The sequence below is a fragment of the Rhinoraja longicauda genome, chromosome 21 (assembly GCF_053455715.1).
Source record: "Rhinoraja longicauda isolate Sanriku21f chromosome 21, sRhiLon1.1, whole genome shotgun sequence".
Lineage (NCBI taxonomy): Eukaryota > Metazoa > Chordata > Chondrichthyes > Rajiformes > Arhynchobatidae > Rhinoraja > Rhinoraja longicauda.
In genome coordinates this window covers 23597960-23623266 of record NC_135973.1, presented here as the reverse complement: position 1 = coordinate 23623266, position 25307 = coordinate 23597960, and the positions used below count along the sequence as shown (strand labels likewise).

Sequence of the window (25307 nt, the reverse complement as noted above, 5' to 3'; positions counted from 1 at the left end):
ACACTGGCCATCAAACATCCGTTCATACTAGTTCCATGTTATCCCACTTTCTTTAGACTTTCGAAATACAAGGTGGGAAAAGGCCCTTCAGCCCGCTGTGACCGCACCGACCAGCGATCACCCCCCCGTACACTAGTACTATCCTACACACTAGGGACAATTTACGACTTTTATCGAAGCCAACTAACCTGCAACCTTGCACGTCTTTGGAGTGTGGGGGCGAACTGGAGCACCTGGAGGAAACCCCTGCAGTCACAGGGAGAATGTACAATATGCGTACAGACAGCACCCATGGTGAGGATTGAATCTGGGTTTCTGGCGCTGTAAGGCAGCAACTCTACCGCTGACCCACTGTGCCATCCATCTACTTTCTCATCCACCCCCTACACATGAGGGACAAATATGCAGATGCCAATTAACGTACAAACCTGCATGTCTTTTGGGATGTGGGAGGGAACTAGAGCACCTGGAGGAAACCCAAGCAGTCATCGGAAGAACGAGCAAACTTCACGTAGACAGCAGCCATGGTCGGGATTGAACCCAGGTCTCTGGGTGCTGTGAGGCTGCTGTGCCGCCACCGTGATCTTCCCACTGTTCTGGGGAACAGTCCCTCGGCACAGCCAATGGGCCACTTGGGTTGTTGGGTATCAGGCTAGGTTCTACTCCAGGGCAGGCCCCAACCTTTCATCTGCCCCCCTAGGGGTGACACTGTGGTGCAGCAGTAGAGTTGCTGCCAGACAGCGCCAGAGACCCAGATTCGATCCTGACTACGGGTACTGTCTGTACAGAGTTTGCATGTTCGCCCGGTGACCGTGTGGGTTTTCTCCGGGTGCTCTGGTTTTCTCTCGTACAGGTTTGTAGATTATTTGGCTTTGGTAAAGATTACACACAGTCTCTCGTGTGTAGGGTAGTGCTCGTGTATGGGGGATCGCGGTTTGGCGCGGACACGGTGGGCTAGAGGGCCTGTTTACACGCTGCATCTCTAAACTAAACTAAACCAAACTAAACTAAACTAAACTCAGTCAACTGAGTTGTTTTCCTATTGCGTAATTCTTGGTTTCCACATGGGCTGATCTACAACTAAAGCCCAGGGACCTTTATTTAGCGTTTAGGCGCTGAGTGTTTCTGTTACTTTGCAGGTGGAGTTTTGGTGATGGGAGCGATGATGACGTTTATCAGTTCAGCTCTCCTTATAACGTCAGCCTTTCCGTTCCTCTTGTGCTGGTCACGCAAGCTGTGCTACAACACAATGTCACTCACGTTTACCATCTCCCAGGTACGGTGTGCGCTCACGTGTGGTTTGTGGGTCTCATGATTCAACCCCCACCCTCCATCTTGTGTAGGAAGGAAACTGTAGATGCTGGTTTAAACCGAAGATAGACACAAACAGCTGGAGCAACTCAGCGGGACAGGCAGCATCTCTGGAGAGAAGGGATGGGTGAAGTTTCAGGTCGAGACCCTCCTTCAGGCTGAAAGTCAAGGAAAAGGGAAACGAGAGATATAGAAATCGATGTAGAGAGAGATAAAGAACAATGAATGAAAGATACGCAAAAAAGTAACAATGATAAAGGAAACAGGCCATTGTTAGCTATTGTTGGGTGAAAATGAGAAGCTGGTGCGACTTGGGTGGGAGAGGGATATAGAGAGAGAGAGAGAGAGAGGGAATGCCGGGGTTACCTGAAGTTAGAGAAATCAATATTCATACCACTGGGCTGTAAGCTGCCCAAGCAAAATATAAGATGCTGGTCCACCAATTTGTGTTTATCCTCACTCTGACAATGGAGGAAACTTAGGACAGAAAGGTCAGTGTGGGAATGGGAAGGAGAATTAAAGTGTTTAGCAACTGGGAGATCAGGTAGGTTCTGGTGGACTGAGCGAAGGTGTTCAGTGAAACAACGCGCAGTCTGCGTTTGGTCTCGCCGATGTATATGAGTCCACATCTTGAACAACGGATACAGTAGATGAGGTCCTCCAAAAAAAAACCCTGCCCTGCACATCTTCTTTAAACTTTGCCCCACTCACCTTAAAATGCTGCCCTCTGGTATTTGATTTTTCATCCTGGGAAAAGGGTTCTGCCCATCTACCCGATGTATGCATCATTTTATATACTTCTACCAGGTCTCTTCAATCTGTAGCGTTCCAGAGAATGCAATCCATGTCAGTCCAACCTCTCCCTGCAGCAATACCCCCTAATCTAGGCATCATTCTGATAAACCATCTCTGCACCCCTTTCCAAAGCCTCCACGTCCTATCTGTAATGCCCCGCGCACCTTAAAACTCTGCCATCCAGAATTTGATTGTTCCATCTTGAGAAAAAGGTTCTGACTGTCTACCCTGTCTACGCCTCTCGTAATTTTAAGTACTTGTATCAGGCCTCCCTCAATCTCTGTCATTCCAGGGGAAATAATGCAAGTATGTCAGACCTCTCCCTGTAGTTAATATCCTCCAATCCAGGCATCATTCTTATGTAGCACCTCGGAACACTTTCCAAAAGCCTCCACATCCTTTCTGTAAAGCCCCTCTCATCTTTAAACTATGGCCTCTAGTATTTGATACTTTTCTATCCTGGGAAGAAGGTTCGAACGGTCTACCCTATCTATGCCTCTCATAATTTCACAATATCTGCTGGTAATAGTAACTTAGCCTAGTGTCATAGAGTCATACAGCGTGTAAACAGGCCTTTTGGCCCAACTTGCCGACGCCGACCAACATGCCCCAACTCTACTAATCCTACCTGCCTGCGTTTGGCCCATATCCCACGAAACCTGTCCCATCGTACAGTTTTGGTCTCCAAATTTGAGGAAGGATATTCTTGCTATTGAGGGCGTGCAGCGTAGGTTTACTAGGTTAATTCCCTAAACCTACTGTCATATGTCGAACTGTCATATGTCTAGTATCAAGTCAGAGAGTTGTGAATCTGTGGAATTCTCTACCTCAGAAGGCAGTGGAGGCCAATTCTCTGAATGCATTCAAGAGAAAGCTAGATAGAGCTCTTAAGGAGAGCGGAGTCAGGGGGTATGGGGAGAAGGCAGGTACGGGGTACTGATTGAGAATGATCAGCCATGATCACATTGAATGGCGGTGCTGGCTCGAAGGGCCGAATGGCCTCCTCCTGCACCTATTGTCTATTGTCTATCCATGTACTTGTCCAAATGTTTTTTAGATGTTTTGGTGTATGGGGTATTTGGTGTATTTCGTCCAACAACCAAATGAAACCATGTCTTCCCTTCCCAGGTGAATACAACCTCTCAGTGTCTGCATCGGATAGACATGATAACCTCAGCCAGCTCCTTCCTCTGAGAGTCTACAGTCGCCTGAGTAACGTCTCCATCAACGCCAGCAGCAACGTTATTGCCGCTGGGAAAGAGGCGGAATTCGACGCCAGCCTGTTGCCATCCTCGCTGGGTGTCACCTACATCTGGAGCTTTGGAGACAACGCCAGCCAGCAGAACGGGACACTGCGGAGGGTGACGCACACCTTCAGGAGCGCCGGCAGATACAACGTCAGCGTACGTGCCAGCAACGCCATCAGCAGCGTTGCCGCCCACTGCGTGGTCGAGGTGCTGGAGGAGATATCTGAGGTGTACTTCACGGACAACAGTCCCACGGAACTGTCCGCCCCGACCATAGTCCACGCCTGGGTGCGGACGGGCACCAAGGTGCGGTGGACCTTCGACATGGGGGACGGAACCCCGCTCACTCACACCAGCTCCTCGGTTATGAACTACACCTACTCGGCGGTGGGCAACTACACGGTGACCGTGGTGGCCTCCAACCCGCTGGGCTCCTCCAACGCCTCGCGGCTGGTCGAGGTCTTTGTCCTCCAGGTGTGCAGGATCCACCCGGCGGGCTGCGTCCAGGAGCTGGTCGAGACCAACTTCACCGCCTACACCCCGGGCGACTCCGCCAACTACCAGTTCTTCTGGGACTTTGGAGATGGCTCGCCCAACGAGACCATCAGTGGCCGGCCCGAGATCAGCCACAACTACACGAGCAGCGGAGACTTCCCTCTCTACCTGGTGGTGTCCAGCAGCGTTAACAAAGTCAACTATTATTCCAACATGTGTGTGCAGCCAGCAATCAGCAAGGTGGTCGTCACCCCCACCAACAGCTTCATCCAGTTGGGTGAAGAAGGCACCTTCTCCGCCGAGGCTTTCCCCGAAGGTCCGTACACCTACCTGTGGGATTTTGGCGTTGGATTGGACCCCAAATTTCGCGGGAAGGAGGCAAACTTCACCTTTGGGAGCTCAGGGTTGCACTGGGTCAACGTCACCGCCTTGAACAACGTGTCCTCGGCCGGTGGGGCGGTCTGGGTGGAGGTCCAAGCCCCGTTGACGTACTTGGACATCCGGTTGTTGGGCAGGTTCCCGGACAATCTGGTGCTGGACCAGCCTTACACATTCACGGCCGCCAGCGACGGGGACGTCGTGGACTACACCTGGGATTTCGGAGACAGTGGTAATGGGACCGGGGTAGAGGTAACGAGGCCATTCCTGGCCGCTGGCAGCTTCCATGTCCGGCTAGAAGGGCAGAACATGGTGAGTGAGATGTTGGTGGAGCTGGCTGTCATTGTCAAGACACCCCTGCGGGGATTGGAAGTCACGGCCAACACCGACGTAGCACCGGTCAACGTCTCCATCCTCTTCCAAACCACCCTGCAGGCTGGTGACTCCATCCACTATTTCTGGACCTTCTGCCAAGCCTGTGAGACATTGGAAGGTCCTCCCGCCATGAACCACACCTTCGACATCCCTGGCATCTTCAACGTTACCGTCCAAGCGGGGAACGGAGTGAGCACAGCGCTGGCCAGCGTCCAGGTCCACATCTTGGAGGAGATCGAGGGATTGGCCATGGTCCTCGGTGACCTGGCCCAGAACTGCTGCCTCTTCGCCAACCAAACCCTCTGGTTCCAAGCCACGAGTCGCTCTGGCACTGAGATCTCCTACAGCTGGACCATCTATAAAGCCGGAGAGAACTTCTTCCACACCAATGCCACCTCTTCCCAGGCGCACTTTGTGGAGCCAGGTTCTTACGAAATAGTCCTCCAGGCCAGTAACCTGCTGGGCACCCTCAACATCAGTGAGATAGTCGCTGTGCTGGAGCCCATCGGCGTCATCGCCCTGAGAGCGTCGCCTGAACCAGTGGCGGTGAACGCAACGACCGTCATTACCGCTTCCCTGGGCACTGGGACCGAGGTGGTCTACACCTGGAGCCTGGAACCCACCATCGTTGTGTCCACCACCCACCCTGACATCCAGCACAGCTTCCAGACCCCCGGCGTGAAGCGGGTTAATGTCACAGCGGCCAACAGGCTGAGTTCCAGCCGAGCGACCCTGACTATCCAGGTCCAGGAGCCGGTGACCGGCGTAAACATCGTTGCCCAACTCTACGTGGCCTCCAACGCCACGACTTCCTTCCAGGGACTGGCGCTGCGGGGGACCAACATTTCCTGGCAGTGGACATTACCTTGGACCATGGAAGGAGGGAGGACGCAGGCAATCAATAAGTCGTTCCCCTTGGCCGGCGTGTATCCCGTCGGGTTGAACGCCTCCAACGACGTGAGCTGGGAGGTGACCTCTACCAATGTCTCCGTCCAAGATGAAATTCAAGGTCTGCAGCTCCTCGTGTCTAAGTGGGCAGTTGCCCCCGGCCAGACCGTGCTCTTCACTGTGCTCTTGTCCTCCGGGACCGATGTCACCTTCCAACTGGGTATCAATGATACTTTCACCATGCTCCGCAACACCACGGAGTATGCGTACAATTTCACACTCCTCGGAACGTACCGGGTGAGCTTAACTGGTGTGAACAGAGTCAGCTGTGGTCACGTGGATGTGGAGATCCAAGTGTTGGAGCCGGTGGCGGGTTTGTGGCTCTCGGGTTGCGACCAGCAAGCCATTCCCGCCGGGGTAACCAAAACCTTTTGGGCGGAGGTGTCCGGTGGGTTCCAGGTGTCCTACCTGTGGCACTTCATGTTGGGAGAACACTTGGATGTCATCGCTGGGCAGAACGTTTCCTACACGCCCAAGGTGCGAGGGTGGCTGAGCGTCCTGCTGAAGGCGTCCAACAACGTGTCGAGCGAGAACGTCTCTGCTCGGGTCCTGGTCCAGAACCTGATCTTGGCCGCTAGACTCACGGCGTCACCGCCCATCGCCGTGGTCAACGAGACGGTCTACCTGAGTCTCTCCGTGACGCCCAGCTTCACCCACGCGACTTTTCTGTGGAAGTTCGGAGATGGGTCCCAACATCATGCAAACACGTCGGTTCTGTCCCACTTATACACGCGGCTGGGGGTTTACGTGGTGAAGGTCAACGCATCGAACTACGTAAGCTTCTACGTGGCGCAGGCTACGGTGACCATCTTAGTGCTGAAATGTGAGACGCCACAGATGAGCATGATTCTCAGCGACATCATGAGGAGGTCTCAGAGGAATTACTTGGAGGCGGACATTGATCTGAGAGGATGCGCTGAGTACCAGGTGGAGTACCAATGGGAGATCTACAAGTCTTTAAGCTGCACCTCTTTACAAGAAGGAAATGAAGTCCGACCAAAAAACGTGGACTTGAAGAGACCTCGACTGCAACTGCCCCACCTATCATTAACCACCGGGCGTTATTGTGTACAGTTTACCATTTCCTTTGAGGGGACCTCATACTGGAAGGCAGTGAGATCCATTGTCAACGTGATCCCTAGTCCTCTGGTCCCAATTATAGACGGTGGGACCTTCCGGTCATGGTCAACGATGCAGGACCTTGTGATGGATGGCAGCAGGTCCTATGACCCTGACCAGCCTCTGCAGAGGCAAGCACCTCTCGATTACAAGTGGATGTGTACATACCCGTGTCTGGTAAGGCACTTTCATCACTTTTTTCAACAAACATCATTGGAGTTATACTGTGGCTCAGTGGTGCAGCTGGGCGAGCCGCTGCCTCACAAGCGCCAGAGACCCAGGTTCAATACTGTCCTCGGGTGCTGTCTGTGTGGAGTTTGCACCTTCTCCCTCTGACCACATGGGTTTCCTCTCACATCCCGAAGACGTGCGGGCTTGTTGGCTAATTGGCCTCTGTAAATCGCCCCTAGTGTGCAGGGAGTGGATGAGACAGTGGGATAACATTGAACCAGCGGGAGCTAGTGTTCGATGCTCGGTATGGACTCGGTGGGCTGAAGAACCTATATCCATGCGCTAAACCACTGTCTCAATGGGCAATTTGGATGGTCAGGCAAACGCCTCCACTGGCACACTGTGAAAACAGAGAGGATGAGACGGAGTTTCTTCCCACAGGCCATCAGGACTGTTAACTCTCATATCACCAGGGGCTAATTTAATTTACTGTATTAATTTTTTTTTTGTGTTAAAATTTTTTTTTTTCTATTCTGTTTTGTAGTTTAGCACTTTCCGCAGACGTTGCCACCTACATTTCACTGCACATCTTGTGCATGTATGTGACAAATAAACTTGACTTGACTTGACTTGGGATGATCTTGGAACAGGGCATCATGCTCCACCTCCCGAGGCTTAGTTGACACTCGTGGACCATTTCACACAATGACTGGAGTGGGGAGACCTTAAGCTCAAACAGGGTTAGCAACAGGGTTAGTAGAGGGATTGTGATGGAGGAGTTGGGGGATAGTTGTGGAGTAAAGGTAACAATCCAATGTGATTAAATTCTGAAGAAGGCCTTAGCATATCTCTCACTGCCATGGAAACTGAGTACTAAACTGCTTTATTTATTTACATTATAAAGCATATTGAGTTTCCTATTATTTGTCTATACAAAATGCTGAAGTAACTCAGTGGATCAGGCAGCATCTCTGGAGAAAATAGATCAGCGATGTTTCAGGTTGGAACCCTTCTGAATGGTCTGAAGAAGGGTCCTGACCCGAAATGTCACCCATCCACTTCCTCCAAAGATGCTGCCTGACCCATTGAGTTGCTCCAGCAATTTATGTCTATCATTTGGAAATAGGTTGATCAAACATTTGTGATTCTACTTTGGAAGGAACATCTGTTTGTTTCTTCCCACTAATCTTCCCGACAGTGTGTGTCAGCGAGGTAGGTGATGTTTCGGGTCGGGACCCTTCTGAAGAAGGTCTGAAGAAGGGTCCAGACCCAAAACATCGTCCATCCATTTTCTCCAGTGAAACCAGCATCTGCAGTTCCTTTTTATTACATACGCCCTATTATTTGTTTTGTGCAAGTTATTTTCTTCCCCACAGAATTAACCTATTGACCTGCATGTCTTTGGGATGTGGGAGGAAACCGGAGCGCCCGGATGAAACCCACGCGGTCACAGGGAAAATGTGCAAACTCCACGCAGACTCTACCCACTGCGCCACTGTGCTGCCACAAATGTTATGAATATAGTAAAACCCATGATCCGAGATCCGAATGTTTGAAAATCTTGTTGGCCCAGTGTTTGGCTCAATCATTAATCCTTGTGTGGGCCAGGGGAATGGAGTGTGAACCCAGATCTCCAGGGTCAGGAGCTGGAGGCTCTCGTGTCTCCATTGTAAAGTGTTCGGCATACTTATAAATGGCGATGGCTTATTGAAATCAATGGACTTACTCTCTCTTCCTCAGGGACCGGCCGGTTGTGGAATCTCTGGGAACGGAATCATCTTCTCCATTCCGAAGAAGGAGCTGAGGCACAACACAAACTACACCTGCCGCCTGAACGTTAGCCGACCCGACCGTGAGCCCCAATATGTCAAGCAGCTGGTAAGTAAAGACACCATCGCACGCTGCTTTAATCAAGTCAAGGTGTTTCCTTCCTCCGATACCTCGCTAGCGTGGTCATTAAGTTTCCATGTTCTATCACGGACTGACTTATTCACCAAAGAGTCGATGCTGTTTGTGGAGGAATTGTTGGACCTTCTTTAGAGATAGAGATGCAACGCCGGAGAAACAGGCCCTTCGGCCCTCAGGGTCCGCACCGACCAGCGGTCACCCCATAGACTAGCACTATCCTACACAGAAGAGACAATTTTACAATTGCCGAAGCCAATTAAACGACAAACCAGCACGTCTTTGGAGTGTGGGGGGGGAGCACCCGGAGAGAACTCACGTGGTAAAAGAGAGAACGTATAAACTCCGTACAGACAGCACCCGTGGTCAGGATCGATCCAGGGTCTCTGGCGCTATAAGGCAGCATCTCTTCCGCTGCACCACTCTGCCGCCTTACAATAAGAGTTAGAGGCATAGAGAGGGTAGATAGCCAGAACCAAATGAGCTTCAGGCAAACCGATCCATTCGCTGCTAAGTCTAAAGTGGGTGGCCTTTTTGTTTGATTTCCCAGATCTCAGTGAAGGGTGGCAGTTCACCACTGGTGTCACTAATGTGCGTCTCCTGCAAGGCCCAGGCCGTCTATGGAGTGAGCAAAAGCTCGTACGTCTATCTGGCTGGAAGCTGCAGCAACTGCGAAGGCACTCCTCAGTATGTGGTAAGAGGAATGGTTCCTGATTTGGAATGGGCTCATCGTTCTCCGTTTACCATCCGCCGGTTCTTCAGTGAAGACAGGCACAAAATGCTGGAGTAACTCAGCGGGTCAGGCAGCATCACTGAAGAAAAGGAATACGTGACGTTTTGGGTCAAGACCCTTCTTCAGACTGAGAGCCAGGGCAGTGGGAACCTAGACATATGAAAAGGTGCCTCTGTTTGTATTCTTTTGTTATCACCTCTTCCACAGCCAACAGTGGACCATTGTGGGCTCCACCTTTCCTTGGTCATCGGTGCTGACTCCGATTAGTTCTGTACCTTTTCATACCTCTAGTTTCTCTCTCCTGACTCTCAGTCTGAAGAAGAGTCTCGACCCAAAACGACACCGAGTCTAGCGACGCTGCCTGATCCGCTGGATTACACCAGCATTTTGTGTCTATCTTCGGTGTAAACCAGTGTCTGCAGTTCCTTTCTACACAGTTCCTCAGTGAGTTGATCACTAATCTCTGTCTGCACATAAGGCATTGGAGCAGAATTCGGCCATTCGGCCCATCGAGTCTGCGCCGACATTCGATCATGCCTGATCGATTTTTCCCTCTCAATACCATTCTCCTGTCTGGAGAGAGGAAAAGAGGGAGTGACCAGGTAGTCACAGAGACCTACAGGTTGGAAACAGGCCCTTCGGCCAAACTTACCCACACTGGCCAGCATGTCCCATCTACACTAGTCCTACCTGCCTGCATTTGGTCCATACCTGTCACAACCTGCCCTAACCATGTACCTGTCTAAATGTTTCTTAAATGTTGCGATAGTACCTACCTCAACTACATCCTCTGGCAACTCATTCCATACACTCACCACCCTTTGCGTGAAAAAGACCAGGGTACAATGGACCCACATCAGGCAAACATGCTAGCCAGCTTAGTTTAGCTTAGAGATACAGCACAGAAACAGGCCCTTCAGCCCACCAGGTCCATGCTGACCAGCGATCCCCACACACGAGCACCATCTGACACACACTAGAGACAATTTACAATTTTACAGAACCTGCAAACCTGTACATCTTTGGAGTGTGGGAGGAAACTGGAGCGCCCGGAGAAAACCCATGTGGTCACGGGGGGAACGTACAAAGTCCGTACACAGAGCACCCGTAGTCAGGATCGAACCCGGATCTCTGGCACTGTAAGGCGGCAACTCTACCGCTGCTCCACTGTGCTGTGTTAGCCGTAGTCTCTGTTGGAATGTCATCATCTCCCGGGTAGATGGTTCACTCACTCTTTGCTTCCTTGTCCCGACAGTGGAAAGTAGAGAACACCAAGAAGGAGGTGCTTGCTTTAAACAATGACACCACTTCCACCGGGAGCAATGGGATGAACTTGGTCTTGAGGCACGGCGTCCTGGAGGATGGAGACGGTTACATCTTCAGCCTGAACGTCACCGATCCACTGATGGAGAAGATGGGATTTGCCTCAATATACATCCCTCCCATTCACCTCCCTTCTGGGGGACGCTGCCAGATCTATCCAACAGAAAACATCAGCGCCTTGACGACCAGCGTCACCTTCATCTGTACGGGTAAGCCACACACAGACCGGCTTTTGTCGAGTGTTTGGATTCCTTGTCATAGAATCACAGAGTCATACAGGGTGGAAACAAGCCCTGCGGCCCAACTTGCCCACGCCGACCAACATGCCCCTTGCCTTGTACACTAGTCCCACCTGCACACACTTCCCCCTCAACCTGTCCTATCCATGTACCTGTCTAAATGTCTCTAAAACGTTATCATATCATATATATACAGCCGGAAACAGGCCTTTTCGGCCCTCCAAGTCCGTGCCGCCCAGTGATCCCCGTACATTAACACTATCCTACACCCACTAGGGACAATTTTTTTACATTTACCCAGCTAATTAACCTACATACCTGTACGTCTTTGGAGTGTGGGAGGAAACCGAAGATCTCGGAGAAAACCCACGCAGGTCACGGGGAGAACGTACAAACTCCTTACAGTGCAGCACCCGTAGTCAGGATCGAACCTGAGTCTCCGGCGCTGCATTCGCTGTAAAGCAGCAACTCTACCGCTGCGCTACCGTGCCGCCCGTTATGATAGTAAAAATGATACGATTATGCAGACTTCTCAGTAATCTGCGTGAAAATGAGACTGATTGTTTTGATCAACTTCTTTGTGCCCTGGGCCAGTTGTGGAGTAAACAACGATTTGCTCTTGCGCATTTCTCCTGACTTTATCAAAGAGCGTTGCAGTGGCCCAGCTGGTAGAGTTGCTGCCTCACAGCGCCAGAGACCCAGGTTCGTTCCCGACCTCGGGTGCTGTCTGTGCGGAGTTTGCACATTCACCCTGTGAACGCATGAGGTTCCTCCGGGTGCTGTAGTTTCCTATCTTCAATCAGGTTTTACTGGACTTTATCTGGCACTAAATGTTGCACCTTTATTCCTTTATCTGTGCACTGTGGATGGCTTGATGGTAATCATGTATAGTCTTTCCGCTGACTGGATAGCACACAACAAAAAGCTTTTCACTGTACCTCAGTATACGTGACAATAATAATAAACTAAACTAAACTTAGGCCCGGCACTGTGGCACAGCAGCCTTACTGTGCCAGAGACCCAGGTTCAATCCTGACTATGGGAGCCATTTGTATGGAGTTTGTACATTTCCCTGTGGCTGCGTGGGTTTCGTCCGGGTGCTCTGGATTCCTCCCACATTTCAAAGACATACAGGTTTGTAGATTAAGTGGCTGGCGTAAATTGCCCCTAGTGTGTACGATGCGAAAGTGGGATAACATTGACCTATTGTTGGTCACAGGGACTTGATGGGCCGAAGGGCCTGTTTCCACGCTGTATGCCTAAACGATACGAAATGAAACAAGACAAAACTAAACTAAACTAAATTAAACTAAACTAAACTAAACATACACAAAGGTTAAAGTGCATTGGACACACGAGAGGCAGGAAACATGTTCCCAATGTTGGGGGAGTCCAGAACCAGGGGTCACAGTTTAAGAATAAGGGGTAGGCCATTTAGAACGGAGATGAGGAAAAACTTTTTCACTCAGAGAGTTGTAAATCTGTGGAATTCTCTGCCTCAGAAGGTGGTGGAGGCCAATTCTCTGGATGCTTTCAAGAGAGAGTTAGATAGAGCTCTTAATGATAGCAGAGTCAGGGGTATGGGGAGTGGGCAGGAACGGGGTACCGATTGAGAATGATCAGCCATGATCACATTGTGTAAGAAAATAACTGCAGATGCTGGTACAAATCAAAGGTATTTATTCACAAAATGTTGGGGTAACTCAGCAGGTCAGGCAGCATCTCAGGAGAGAAGGAATGGGCGACTTTGTGGGTCGAGACCCTTCTTCAGACTCAGCCATGATCACATTGAATGGCGGTGCTGGCTCGAAGGGCCAAATGGCCTACTCCTGCACCTATTGTCTATTGTCTATTGTCATTCTAATGTTAAGATATTCCAAACTTTCTCCAAATGCCAGTAGATATTGCACACACCATTACGAAGGTAGACATCGTCAGCAGAGTGATGATGCTTCTCCATAATCTTACTCACTTTCCTCTGGCTTCTTGCAGGCTGGGAGACGGCTGGGGTTCCTCTGGTGTACACCTTCATCCTAACTCGCTGTGGCGTCGGAGGGAAACACTGCGACGAGTTCTACGTCTACAAGGGCAGCCAATCGGAATACTGCGCCGTCCTGCCGCCGGGCTTCGGCTCCAACCAATTCAACGCCTACCTTGCTGTCACTGTGCAGAACCAGCTCGGGGCTTCTGTGGTGGCTGTGAATCAGTGAGGAACTTCATGCTCGCCACGGACCTGGTGCTCTCTCTGTTTTCATCCGAGATCAAACTTCTGTACTCCCCCCCCCCCCCCCCCCCCCCCCCCCACCTCTCCCATCTTCCCAGCTGTTATCAGGCAACTGAACCATCATCTCACCAACTAGAGAGTGGTCCTGACCTCTCATCTACCTCATTGGAGACATGCAAACTATCTTTAATCGGACTTTACGGGGCTTGTACTATCTTGCGCTAAACATTATTGCCTTCATCCTTTATTTATAGCGGCCCTGTTCCCTTTATCCAGTACTGGGGTACAATTTACCTAATTGGAGACCCTTGGACTCTTGTGAAGACCCTTACCCTTACTTTAGTAAAGTAAGTCCAATTACTTTACTAAACTCCAGTAAAGTAATTGGTCTTTACTGGAGTTTATCTTGTACTAAAATTTATTCCCTTCGTCCTGTATCTCTGCACTGTGGACATTGTAATCATGTACAGTCTTTCCGCTGACTACTTAGTACACAACAGAAAGCTTTTCACTACCTCAGTACACATGGCTAAAACATTTAACTAAACTAAACTAAATTGTACACAATGGATGGCATGATTGGAATCATGTATAGTTTTTTCATTGACTGGATAGCATGCAACAAAAAAGCTTTTCAATGTACCTTCAGTGTACATCATAGCGGGTCAGGCAGCATCTCTGGAGAACATGGATAAGCGAGATTTTGGGTCAGGCGCCTTCTTCAGTCTCTGTGAAGAGACTCCGTATTCTCCAGATATGTAGCCTGACCCACTGAGTTAATCCTGCACTTTGTGTCCATGTTTTATAAGGTTCGGTTTGCACTATTTTCTTTCACTTAATCTGAAAATCCCTAGGGATTTAAAATCAAGTTATTCTCCACACCAGATGTCAGAGGGGTATGATTCACAAATGGAAATATACTTCCATTTTGACAATTTCTTGCTTTCTCTCTTCAATCATTTTAACCAACAAGGTTAAAGCTCCGAATACTGTTGGATCAAATCTGTTTTGAGAGCTTGGTTTAGTTTTCCTTGAAACAGGCAGGGTGCTTTCCAAATAGAAAAATAGCCCAAGATCTGGGTTCTGCTGGCAAAGTGATTGCCTGGGGCCAGGAAATGGGTTAATATAGCTGAGCGTTGCAATAACAAAACAATCAGGGGAGTGTTTGGAAAAGGCAAGATCAAGTGAAAGAAACTCAGACACAAGAAACTGCAGGTGCTGGAATCTTGAGCAAAGAAAAAGACACAAAGCTGTAAAGCAGCAACTGTACCACTGCACCACTGTGCCGCCCTGTTAAGACAGACCGACTGGGAAGTTGAAACACTGCAGATCCTGGATAATACCAAAGATAGACACAAAGTGCTGAAGTAACTCAGCAGATCAGGCAGCATCTCTGGAGAAACGGGGCGTTCGCAGGTCAGCACAGTCTCGGTCGGCCGAAGGGCCTATTTACACTCTGTATCCCTAACGTTTAATAAACACAAAGTGCTGGAGTAACTCAGCAGACCAGGAAGCATCTCTGCAGAAACAGGATAGGTAACATTTCGGGTCGGGACCATTCTAGATGAGTCTGAAAAAGGGTCCCGACCTGAAACGTCACCTATCCTCTTTCTCCAGAGATGCTGCCTGACCTGTTGAGTTACTTCAGCACTTTGTGTTTATTAGACTTTAGAGACACAGAGTGTAAACAGGCCCTTCGGCCGTCCGAGACCGTGCCGACCAGCGAAAGCCCCGTACACCAGCATTATCATACACACACTAGGAACAAGTTACAATTCACAGAAGCTAATTAACCTACAAACCTGTGCATGGGAGGAAACCGGAGCACCCGGAAAATACCCACTCGGTCACAGGGAGAACGTACAAACTCCATACAGACAGCACCCATAGTCAGGATCGAACCCGGGTCTCTGGCGCTGTAAGGCAGCAAATCCACTGCAGCTTCACTGTGCCGCCCCTGTAACCGGGAGCTTGGTAAGAAGTGAAGAGTGAACAACGGATGAGATTTTGCATGGCAGCGTACATTTGTTAACCCCTTCCTCTCCTGTGCTCGTTTTTCGTTGAGTGCGGCTTGCAGTTCTCAATCACAATCTGGTTGCCCACAGATCTGTGGTCATCAACATCACGAGCACGCCCGAGGGCTTCCACAGCCTCACCGCCTGGATGAAGATGGAGACGGAGACCAAGCTGCAAGAGCTGTTGAAGCAGGGGGACCCCCAGCCCACCGTGGAGTATGCCCTCGCCCTGGTCACCGTGCTCAATGAGGTAGGCTCGGCTCACAGACTCCCTACCCTACCATGCCCATTCCTTCACCTCTTTTGTCTTTGCACCGGCCTCCCTCCACCTTCGGCGATCCTCCAACCCACCCCCTTTCTTTTTAAAACCTCTGAATTGCTTTGTCTCTGAGTCTGTGATTTATTGCTTAGAATCAGGGCAGACAAAAAATTGCAGCAGAATCTTGATCGGTTGGGCAGGTAGGCTGAGGAACGGTTATTGGAGCTTAATAGAGAGAAGTGCGAGATGTTGCTTTTTGGGCAGGCAAAGCAGGGCAGGGCCTCTACAGTGAACAACATGGCTTTGGGGAGTGTTGTAGAGTAAGGGATCTAGGAGTGCAGGTACATTGTTCGTTGAAAGTGGCGTCACAAGTAGATAGGGTGGTCAAGAAGGCTTTTGGCACATTGACCTTCATCAGTCAGAGTTTTGTTTAGAAGATGGGAGGTGATGGTATAGTTATATAAGTCATTGGGCGTTTGGATATTAAGGCAATAAGGCACAGGGAGTGTAAGAAAGAGTCGCAGTGGTAAAGGATAATCCATAACCTTATAGAATCACCAAAGAGGAACAACTTGACTAATCTTCTGGAAGTTTTTGAGGATGTAACTAGGAAAATGGATAGGGGCGAGCCAGTGGATGTGGTGTACCTTGACTTTCAGAAAGCCTTCGACATGGTCCCACATAGGAGATTAGTGGGCAAAATTGGAGCACATGGTATTGGGGTAGGGTACTGAATTGGATAGAAAATTGGTTGGCAGACAGAAAGCAAAGAGTGGGGATAAACGGGTCCCTTTCAGAATGGCAGGCAGTGACTAGTGGGGTACCGCAAGGCTCGGTGCTGGGACAGCAGCTATTTACAATATACATTAATGACTTGGATGAAGGGATTAAAAGTAACATTAGCAAATTTGCAGATGACACAAAACTGGGTGGCAGTGTGAACTGTGAGGAAGATGCTATGAGGATGCAGGGTGACTTGGACAGGTTGTGTGAGTGGGCGGATGCATGGCAGATGCAGTTTAATGTGGATAAGTGTGAAGGCAGGCAGATTATTATCTGAATGGTGTCAAGTTAGGAAAAGGGGACGTACAACGAAATCTGGGTGTCCTAGTGCATCAGTAACTGAAAGGAAGCATGCAGGTACAGCAGGCAGTGAAGAAAGCCAATGGAATGTTGGCATTCATAACGAGAGGAGTTGAGTATAGGAGCAAAGAGACCCTTCTGCAGTTGTGTCTTTCTGTTGTGATATTCTTGCTATTGAGGGCGTGCAGCTTAGGTTCACTAGGTTAATTCCCGGAATGGCGGGACTGTCGTATGTTGAAAGACTGGAGCGGCTAGGCTTGTATACACTGGACTTTAGAAGGATGAGAGGGGATCTTATTGAAACATATAAGATTATTAAGGGGTTGGACACGTTAGAGGCAGGAAACATGTTCCCAATGTTGGGGGAGTCCAGAACAAAGGGCCACAGTTTAAGAATAAGGGGTAGGCCATTTAGAATGGAGATGAGGAAAAACTTTTTCAGTCAGAGAGTTGTAAATCTGTGGAATTCTCTGCCTAAGAAGGCAGTGGAGGCCAATTCTCTGAATGCTTTCAAGAGAGAGCTAGATAGAGCTCTTAAGGAGTCAGGGAGTATGGGGAGAAGGCAAGAACGGGGTACTGATTGAGGATGATCAGCCATGATCACATTGAATGGTGGTGCTGGCTCAAAGGGCCGAATGACCTACTCCTGCACCTATTGTCTATTGTCTAACAGCTGTAGAAACAAGGGACTGCAAATGCTGGTTTGCAAAAGAAGACACAGAGTGCTGGAGTAACTCAGTGGATCAGGCAGCATCTCAGAAGAACATGTTTCGGTGAAGTTCCAGGTCGGGACCCTTCTTGACACTGATCAAGTCCAGTACATGGACTGTTTTTATCAAGTTTATTGAGTTTAGTTTAGTTTAGTTTAGGTCAGTTTAGAGATACAGCATGGATACAGGCCCTTCAGCCCTTCATGTCTGCACTGACCAATGATCACCTATGCACTGATTCTATCCAACACCCTGGATAATTTACAAAGGCCAATTAATCTACAAACCGGCACATTTTTGGAACGTGTGAGCACTCGGAGAAAACACATATGGTCACAGGGAGAACATAGAAACTCTGCACAGACAGTGCCCGAGGTCAGGATTGAACCCTGCTCTCCGGCGCTGTAAGGCAGCAACTCTAACGCTGCACCACAGTGCTGGCAAATTATAACTTTCTGATGATCTTTTCCGGTTGAGACGAAGAGAAAGGTGTGACATGAACTCATGTTAGCTGGTCTTTACCAACGTGTTGCCAATTGCTAACTTTAAAAACTTATCCCACAGTACGAGAGGAGCAAAAGCTACAGAAGGGAGTCGGCAAATGAAACCATCCGCAGGATTAACATCCGTAGCAACATCACGTTGGCACTGACGTCACTCAAGGTCACCACGGTGGATGATATTCAGCAGATCTCAGCCGCACTGGCACAGTGCACGGTGAGGGGTTCCCCTGTTCTCCTAGTTAAATTAGTTTTAGTTCAGCTCAGAGATACAGCTCGGAAACAAGCCCTTCAGCCCACCCTTGAGTCCACACTGACCAGCCATCCCCATACACTTCACATTATCCTACACACTCGGGACAATTTTACAATTTTGGAGAAGCCAATTAACCTACAAAGCTGTTTATTCACAAAATACTGGAGTAAGTCAGCAGGTCAGGCAGCATCTCGGGAGGGAAGGAATGGGAAACGTCGCCCATTCCTTCTCTCCTGAGATGCTGCCTGACCCGCTGAGTTACTCCAGCATTTTGTAAATAAATACCTTTGATTTGTACCAGCATCTGCAGTTATTTTCTTATTTAACCTACAAAGCTGTATGTCTTTAGGATGTTGGAGGAAACTGGAGCACACAGGGAAAACCCACGTGGTCACAGGGAGAACTTGCAATCTCCGTGCTGACAGCACCCATAGTCAGGATCGAACCCAGGTCTCTGGTGCTGTAAGGCGGCAACTCTACCGCTGCCCCAGTGACAGTGCCGTCCCAAGGTGAGGGGCAAGTCTTTTACAAAGAGAGTGGTGGGTGCCTGGAACACGCTGCCAGGGGTGGCGGTGGAGGCATATACGATAGTGGTGTTTAAGAATCTTTTAGACAGGCACATGAGTATGCAGGGAAGGGAATGGAGGGACGTGGATCATGTGCAGGCTGAGGAGATTAGTTTAACATGGCAGCATGTTCGGCATGGACATCGTGGGCTGTGGGGCCTGTTCCTGTGCTGTACTGTTCCATGTTCCATGTTTCATTCTTGCTCTTGCCCGTCTCTTCCAGGTCATCAGCAGAGAGTTTGTTTGTGGTGAATGTCAGAAAGAGACCCTGTCAGCCCTGGACAACATGATAACTGTCCTCCAGAAGGAAACGGGACAGGGGAAAATGACCCCCACCTCAATCGGGGATAACATCCTTGTCACTGTAGGTAAGTGGCAACCGAAACAATCAGCTTCGTTAAGTTTCGTGTAAAGATACAGCGTAGAAACAGGCCTTCTTCACAGCCTTCTCCGCAGCCAACAGTGGACCATTGTGGGCTCCACCTTTCCTTGATCATCGCTGCTAGCTTTTATTTGTCCTTTTCATACCACTCATTCATTTGTTCTTTGTACCTTTTCATATCTCCAGTTTCCCTCTCCACTGACTCTCATTCTGAAGGGTGTCAACCCTGAAATGTCACCTATTTCTTTTCTCCAAAGATGTTGGCTGACCCGCTGAGTTACTCCAGCATTTTGTGTCTATCTTCGGTGTAAACCAGCATCTGCATTTCCTTCCTACACATGGAAACAGGCCCTGCAGCCCACCGAGTCTATCAAACATCTTCATGTTAGTTCTATGTTATCCCACATTCTCATCCACTCCCTACACAGTTAAGACAAGTTTGACTGATTGATTGAAAGAAACTGCAGGGTTTGCACAGAGTTTGTACGTTCTCCCTGCGACTGCGTGGGTTTTCTCTGGGTGCTCCGGTTTCCTTCCATACTCCAAAGACCTCAAATTGTAGGTTAATTGGCTTTGATAAAATTGCAAATTGTCCCTAGTGTGTGTAAGATAGTGTTAGTGTACGGGGCCTAGAATGGATTACTGGTTGGCCGAAGAGCCTGTTTCCGCGCCCTATCTCTAAAGTCTAAAGGAACCTGAGAGGCAACTTTTTGATACAAAGGGTAGTGGGTATATGGAACGAGCTGCCAAAGGAAGTATTGAGGCAAGTACTATCACAACATTTAAATCGGCCTCTGCAAAATTGATCCAAGTGTGTGGAGAGTGGTTGCGAAAGAGGGATAACATAGAACTAATGCGAATGTGCGATTGATGGTCGGCATGAACTCGGTGGGCTGAAGGGCCTATTTCCATGCTGTATCTCTAATCTGAAACTATTATATAACCTGTTTGAGCAGAAAAACCGAACCACTTTGTTTGTTCTACAGGAGGCCTGATCGATATAACCAACAAGTTGGTTCCGGTGGTAAATAAGGTCAACCAGCCATTCACAGGTAACCCTGAACTGGTGGCCACCAAGGCTTATAATCTGTCTATGAAGTTAATGCAGATTCTGATGGCCACCCGTGTCCTGAATGAAGAGCCCTTGAGCGTATCGGGTGCCAAGATGCGGGCACAGGGTAAACGGGCTGACCCCGGACACTTGCTCTGCCTCACCAACAAGTCAGGCTGCCAGTTCTCCATCCCGCCATCCTTCAACAGCGTCTTCTCCAACATCAGCGACGTGACCCAGGTCATGTTCCTGGTGGACTCCAACCCCTTCCCCTACGGGTACATCAAGAACTACACCATCTCCAGCAAGGTGGCCTCCATCGAGTTCAAGATGGACAACGGGTCGCAGATCCCAATCGAGAGCCTGGACTCGGAGAAAGCCATCACGGTCACGGTGTCGACCAACTCTGCGGTGAGAAACGTCACGGTCAATACAACGGTCATCGCCGCACGGAAATCCGTCATGGTTAATATCACCTCCGGCAACTTAAACAAAAGGGCTGGCCTCCATATACAGGTCACCTACTCAGTCTTAAACGGTACGTATCACACGACTGAGTCGTTTCAATAGATGAGAGATTCAGATGTACAGCAAACCCTTGTTATTATGGACTTCCTTATAACAACAGATTTTGGTTACAACAGACCGTCTCTTTAAGAACACAACTGCTAGTAGCACTGCGGAGGCTGGTAAAAATGACAAGACATTGAAATTGACAAGGCATTGAAATTGACAAGGCATTGAAATTGACAAGGCGTTGACATTGGCAAAGCATTGACAAGACATTGACAAGGCATTGACATTGACAAGGCATTGACAAGGCATAGACATTGACAAGGCATTGACAAGGCATTGACATTGACAAGGCATTGACATTGGCAAAGCATTGACAAGGCATTGACATTGGCAAAGCATTGACAAGGCATTGACATTGGCAACGCATTGACAAGGCATAGACATTGACAAGGGATTGATTTTGGCAAGGCATTAACATTGACAAGGCATTAACATTGACAAGGCATTAACATTGACAAGGCATTAACATTGACAAGGCCTTGACCTTATCAAGGTATTGACATTGATAAGCAATCGCATCCATCAATACTTAACTCTATTAAACAATGTAACGAACAGCCTTTAGTATTTTTAACTTGCAGTAACAAAAATACATTTTTAGCTGTTAAAAAGAACTTTGTATTTGAAAACAACTTGTCATTTCACAGAGTGACCACTAGGTGGTCGGAGCAAATCCCTTACTCTGTAATACAGGACAATCGACAATAACGGACACCATTCCCCCCCTCCCCCTCTGTATTGTCCATTATAACGAGGGTCGACTGTAATATCTTCTTGGTTATTGACTGGTGTTTCTCTGATGATTCTGATACAGATTCTGGAACTTCCAATGTGAAGGATGCTGAGCCCTTCATCCAGGTTCTCCTCCATAATTCGACAAAGCCAAACGAGCACAACTTCAAAGCCAAGAAGAGGATCTATTTGGAATCAGTGGGGGGATCGGACCACAAGCTGTACACCTTCTTCTTGTCCCCAGAGTAAGCACTCCTTAGCCATATACGTTACCCTCATGATCCACCAGTGGTCACCCAGTAGCTCGCAATGTGGATCGTGAAACTGATATCATTGCAAGCCTGAGTCCTTCATAAGCTGTAGAAGCAGGATTAGGCCATTCGGCCCATCCAGTCCACTCCGCCATTAAATCATTTCCCCCGCAACCCCATTCTCCTGTCTTCTCCGTAACCTTTGACGCCTTTACTAATCAAGAACCACACTCAAAAGACGTGCAGGTCTGTCAGTTAATTAGCTGCTGTAAATTATCCTTTGTATGCAGGATATAACTAATGCACGGGTGATTGCTGGCCAGCACGGATGCTGGGCCAAGGCGCCTGTTTCCACGCGGTATCTCTAAACTACTGTATGTGTGTGTGTTTCCACGCAGTATCTCTAAACTACTGTACGTGTGTGTTTCCACGTGGTATCTCTAAACTACTGTATGTGTGTGTGTGTTTCTACGCGGTATCTCTAAACTACTGTACGTGTGTGTGTGTGTGTTTCCACGCGGTATCTCTAAACTACTGTACGTGTGTGTGTTTCCACGCGGTATCTCTAAACTACTGTACGTGTGTGTGTGTTTCCACGCGGTATCTCTAAACTACTGTACGTGTGTGTGTGTTTCCACGCGGTATCTCTAAACTACTGTACGTGTGTCCATGCATGCAATCCAGCCCAGTAATTATTTATTTCAACTCTATTTATAATTTCAGTATGGAAGACACAGCAAAGGATTATTATTTGAACATCACAAACTATTATAGATCTTGCCCGGTGCAGGCATCAGTCGGTGTCTACACTTCGCTTTGCCAGTATTTCAATATGACGGCAATGAGCTGGAAAACAGATGGGATCTTGCCTTTGGAAGACACTACTCCGACCATGGCCGTGTGCCTGACCCAGCACCTGACCGCCTTCGGGGCAAGCCTCTTCGTTCCCCCTAACTCCGTCGTGTTCATCAACCCAGTGAGTAGCAAGAAGCCGCTGAGCACACCGTCTCTGTAACGCCTACGACTTCCCTGTTTCAGCCTCTTCCAGTCCCCTAACATCTATCGCTTCACATCGCTATTTGTGCAGCCATCACTCTTTGTTACAGTTTTTATCAAAACGCAGAAGGCCATTCGGCCCAAGGAGTTAATGCCAGCTCTCAGGGCAATCCCATCATCTTTTAGAACATAGAACAGTACTGCATAAAGAAGTACATTAGGTTAGTATTCAGTTCCGAAGAAGGGTTCTGACCTGAAACCTCACCTGTTTCTTTTCCCCAGAGATGCTGCCTGACTCGCTCAGTTGCTCCAGCACTTTGTGTCAATCTGTCCATCTTTAGTATTCAGTTTCCGAGACGCTAGACGAGGGAGGGAGGGAGGGAGGGGTGGATGGATGGATGGATAAATAGATAGATCCTGACTACGGGTATTGTCTGTACGGAGTTTGTACGTTCTCCCCGTGACCGCGTGGGTTTTCCCCGGGTGCTCCAGTTTCCTCCTACACTACAAAGATGTACAGGTTTGCAGTTTAATTGGCTTTAGTAAAAATGGTAAATTTTCCATAGTGTGTAGGATAGTCTGTTTAAGGGGTGATAGCCGGTTGGCACGGACCTGGTGGGCCAAAGGGCCTGTTTCTACTCTGTATCTCTAAACTAAACAGTTTGGAGGGAATTGGCACAAAGTTTGTTTAAATAGAAGGAGTTTTTGAAGTTGTGGCGCCTGGTTTTAATGAGGTGCAGAATCAGAGGCAGTCTTGTGCAGTAAGCCATAGCAAATGGCTTCCATGTGGTTGCAGAGGCTGGAAATGATGTGTCTGCCATTTAAAGCCTCTTGTTTTTCTTTCTGCTGTGCAGGTTGCGTTAAACGTTTTCTGTGCGGTGAGCCGACTCATTTCCTTTGCCTACCTCGGTGGGAGCTGGTTCATCTGCAGCCAGAGACGGTTAACTCGCGCCAACCTGCTGACACGGGCTAATACCCCTGTGATCCCCTCCAAACCGGCCTCTCGCTTACATTGTGACACAGTGGCGCACAGCGCCAGAGACTGCGTTCAATCCTGACCTCGGCTGCTGTCTGTGTGTGTGTGGAGTTTGCAACTTCTCCCCATAACCGCATGGGTTCCCTTCAGGTGTTCCGGTTTGCTCCCACATCGCAAAGACGTGTGGGTTTGTAGGTAAATTGGCCCTCTGTAAATTGGCACAAGTGTGTAGCGAGTGAATGCAAAAGTGAGATAACATAGAACTAGTGTAAACAGGTGATCGATGGTTGGCGTGGACTTAATGGGCCGAGGAGCCTGTTTCCATGCTGTATCTTTCAATCCAAAAATCGATAAATCCTGCTTCCTAGAAAGATACACTTGTGAGTAGATACTTGTGCATGAGTAGAAAGATACTTGTGAAGTGCCACATATTTTTTCCATTGTTAATGTATAGCAAACTTACCATTACTCAGATGACAAGGACTGGGTACATCAGTCTGAAGAAGAGCCCTGAAACGAAACATCATCTATCCATGTTCTCTAGAGATGTTGCCTGACCCGTTGAGTTACTCCAGCACTTTTTGTCTTTTTTGGTAAACCTGCATCTGCATTTCCTCGTTTCTTCATCCATCTCTTATAATCCTGACCAGATACCAGAGACTGCAGATGCTGGAATTTTGAGCGGAAAATAAACTGCTGGTCTTTAGACATTAGTCTTTAGACGTTAGACATTAGAGATACAACACAGGAACAGGCCCTTCGGCCCACCGAGTTCTTCCCGACCAGCGATTACTTCTTACACTAGCACTATCCTACACACTAGGGACAATTTACAATTTTTACCGAAGCCAATTAACTTACAAACCTGTATATCTTTGGAGTGTGGGAGGAAACCGGAGCACCCGGAGACAACACACGTGGTCACAGGGAGAACATATAAACTCCGTACAGCCAGCATCCATAGTCAGAATCAAACCCGGGTCTCTGGCGCTGTGAGGCCACTGCACCATTGTGCTGCCCAAAGTCAGGCAACATCGGTGGGGAGGAATGGGCAGATGATGTTTCAGGTTGGGACTCTTCTTCAGACTCGAGAAGTCATCTCCAGTCTGTAGAAGTCTAAAAAGATAGGGTAAATAAACAGGACGGGAATTTTTTCAAGGCTAATATCGTGTGGCAAAGGGGGGGTTTCGATAAGGTAGCAACGGGAGTTCGATCATGCTGTGCCTTTATTTAAATCATTCAATGGATTCATTCAATCATTCAATATTCCTAATTTGTCACCTGGATCATGTAGTGATTCTGTGTTGTGCTTTAGTTCCAAAATTCAGTTGCATTGTGGGCAATGGGAGGACTTGAACAGAAGCAACAATACGTGGGTTTACTGAGATGGTATTGAGCGCCAGGCCTTCAACCAAAGAGATGTCTAATGGGCAACTGATCTGAGATCATCTCATCCTTCTTCTCCAGAAATCACTGACCAAACTCTTTGCCGTTCATGAGCTTATGCGCTCACGATCCCTCACACAGATTTCAAAGGCTTTTCCAATTCTGGGCTTTCCTGCTGTTTGTACGGTTTCATGAATGATATGGTCTTAATTGTGTTTTATCTCCCTCTCCTTCCTTCCTTCTCTCCCACCCTCCCTCCTTCCCTCTTTTCTCTCCCTTTCTCTCTGTGTCTCTTTCCTTCCCTC

At 48.7% G+C, this 25307-nt stretch overlaps 1 protein-coding gene across 1 annotated transcript in view; it reads left to right on the top strand.

Moving 5' to 3' along the window:
- The window catches only part of pkd1a (polycystic kidney disease 1a), a 172372-nt gene that overhangs the window by 91947 nt on the left and 55118 nt on the right, over window positions 1–25307 (top strand). Inside the window, exons 15-26 of the mRNA XM_078418122.1 lie at window positions 1140–1276; window positions 3235–6845; window positions 8580–8717; window positions 9295–9438; window positions 10733–11009; window positions 13032–13245; window positions 15369–15528; window positions 17895–18047; window positions 18876–19020; window positions 20021–20623; window positions 21476–21638; window positions 22368–22620. Coding sequence (XP_078274248.1) covers window positions 1140–1276; window positions 3235–6845; window positions 8580–8717; window positions 9295–9438; window positions 10733–11009; window positions 13032–13245; window positions 15369–15528; window positions 17895–18047; window positions 18876–19020; window positions 20021–20623; window positions 21476–21638; window positions 22368–22620 — 5998 coding nt within the window. The remainder of the gene's footprint in view (window positions 1–1139; window positions 1277–3234; window positions 6846–8579; window positions 8718–9294; window positions 9439–10732; window positions 11010–13031; window positions 13246–15368; window positions 15529–17894; window positions 18048–18875; window positions 19021–20020; window positions 20624–21475; window positions 21639–22367; window positions 22621–25307) is intronic.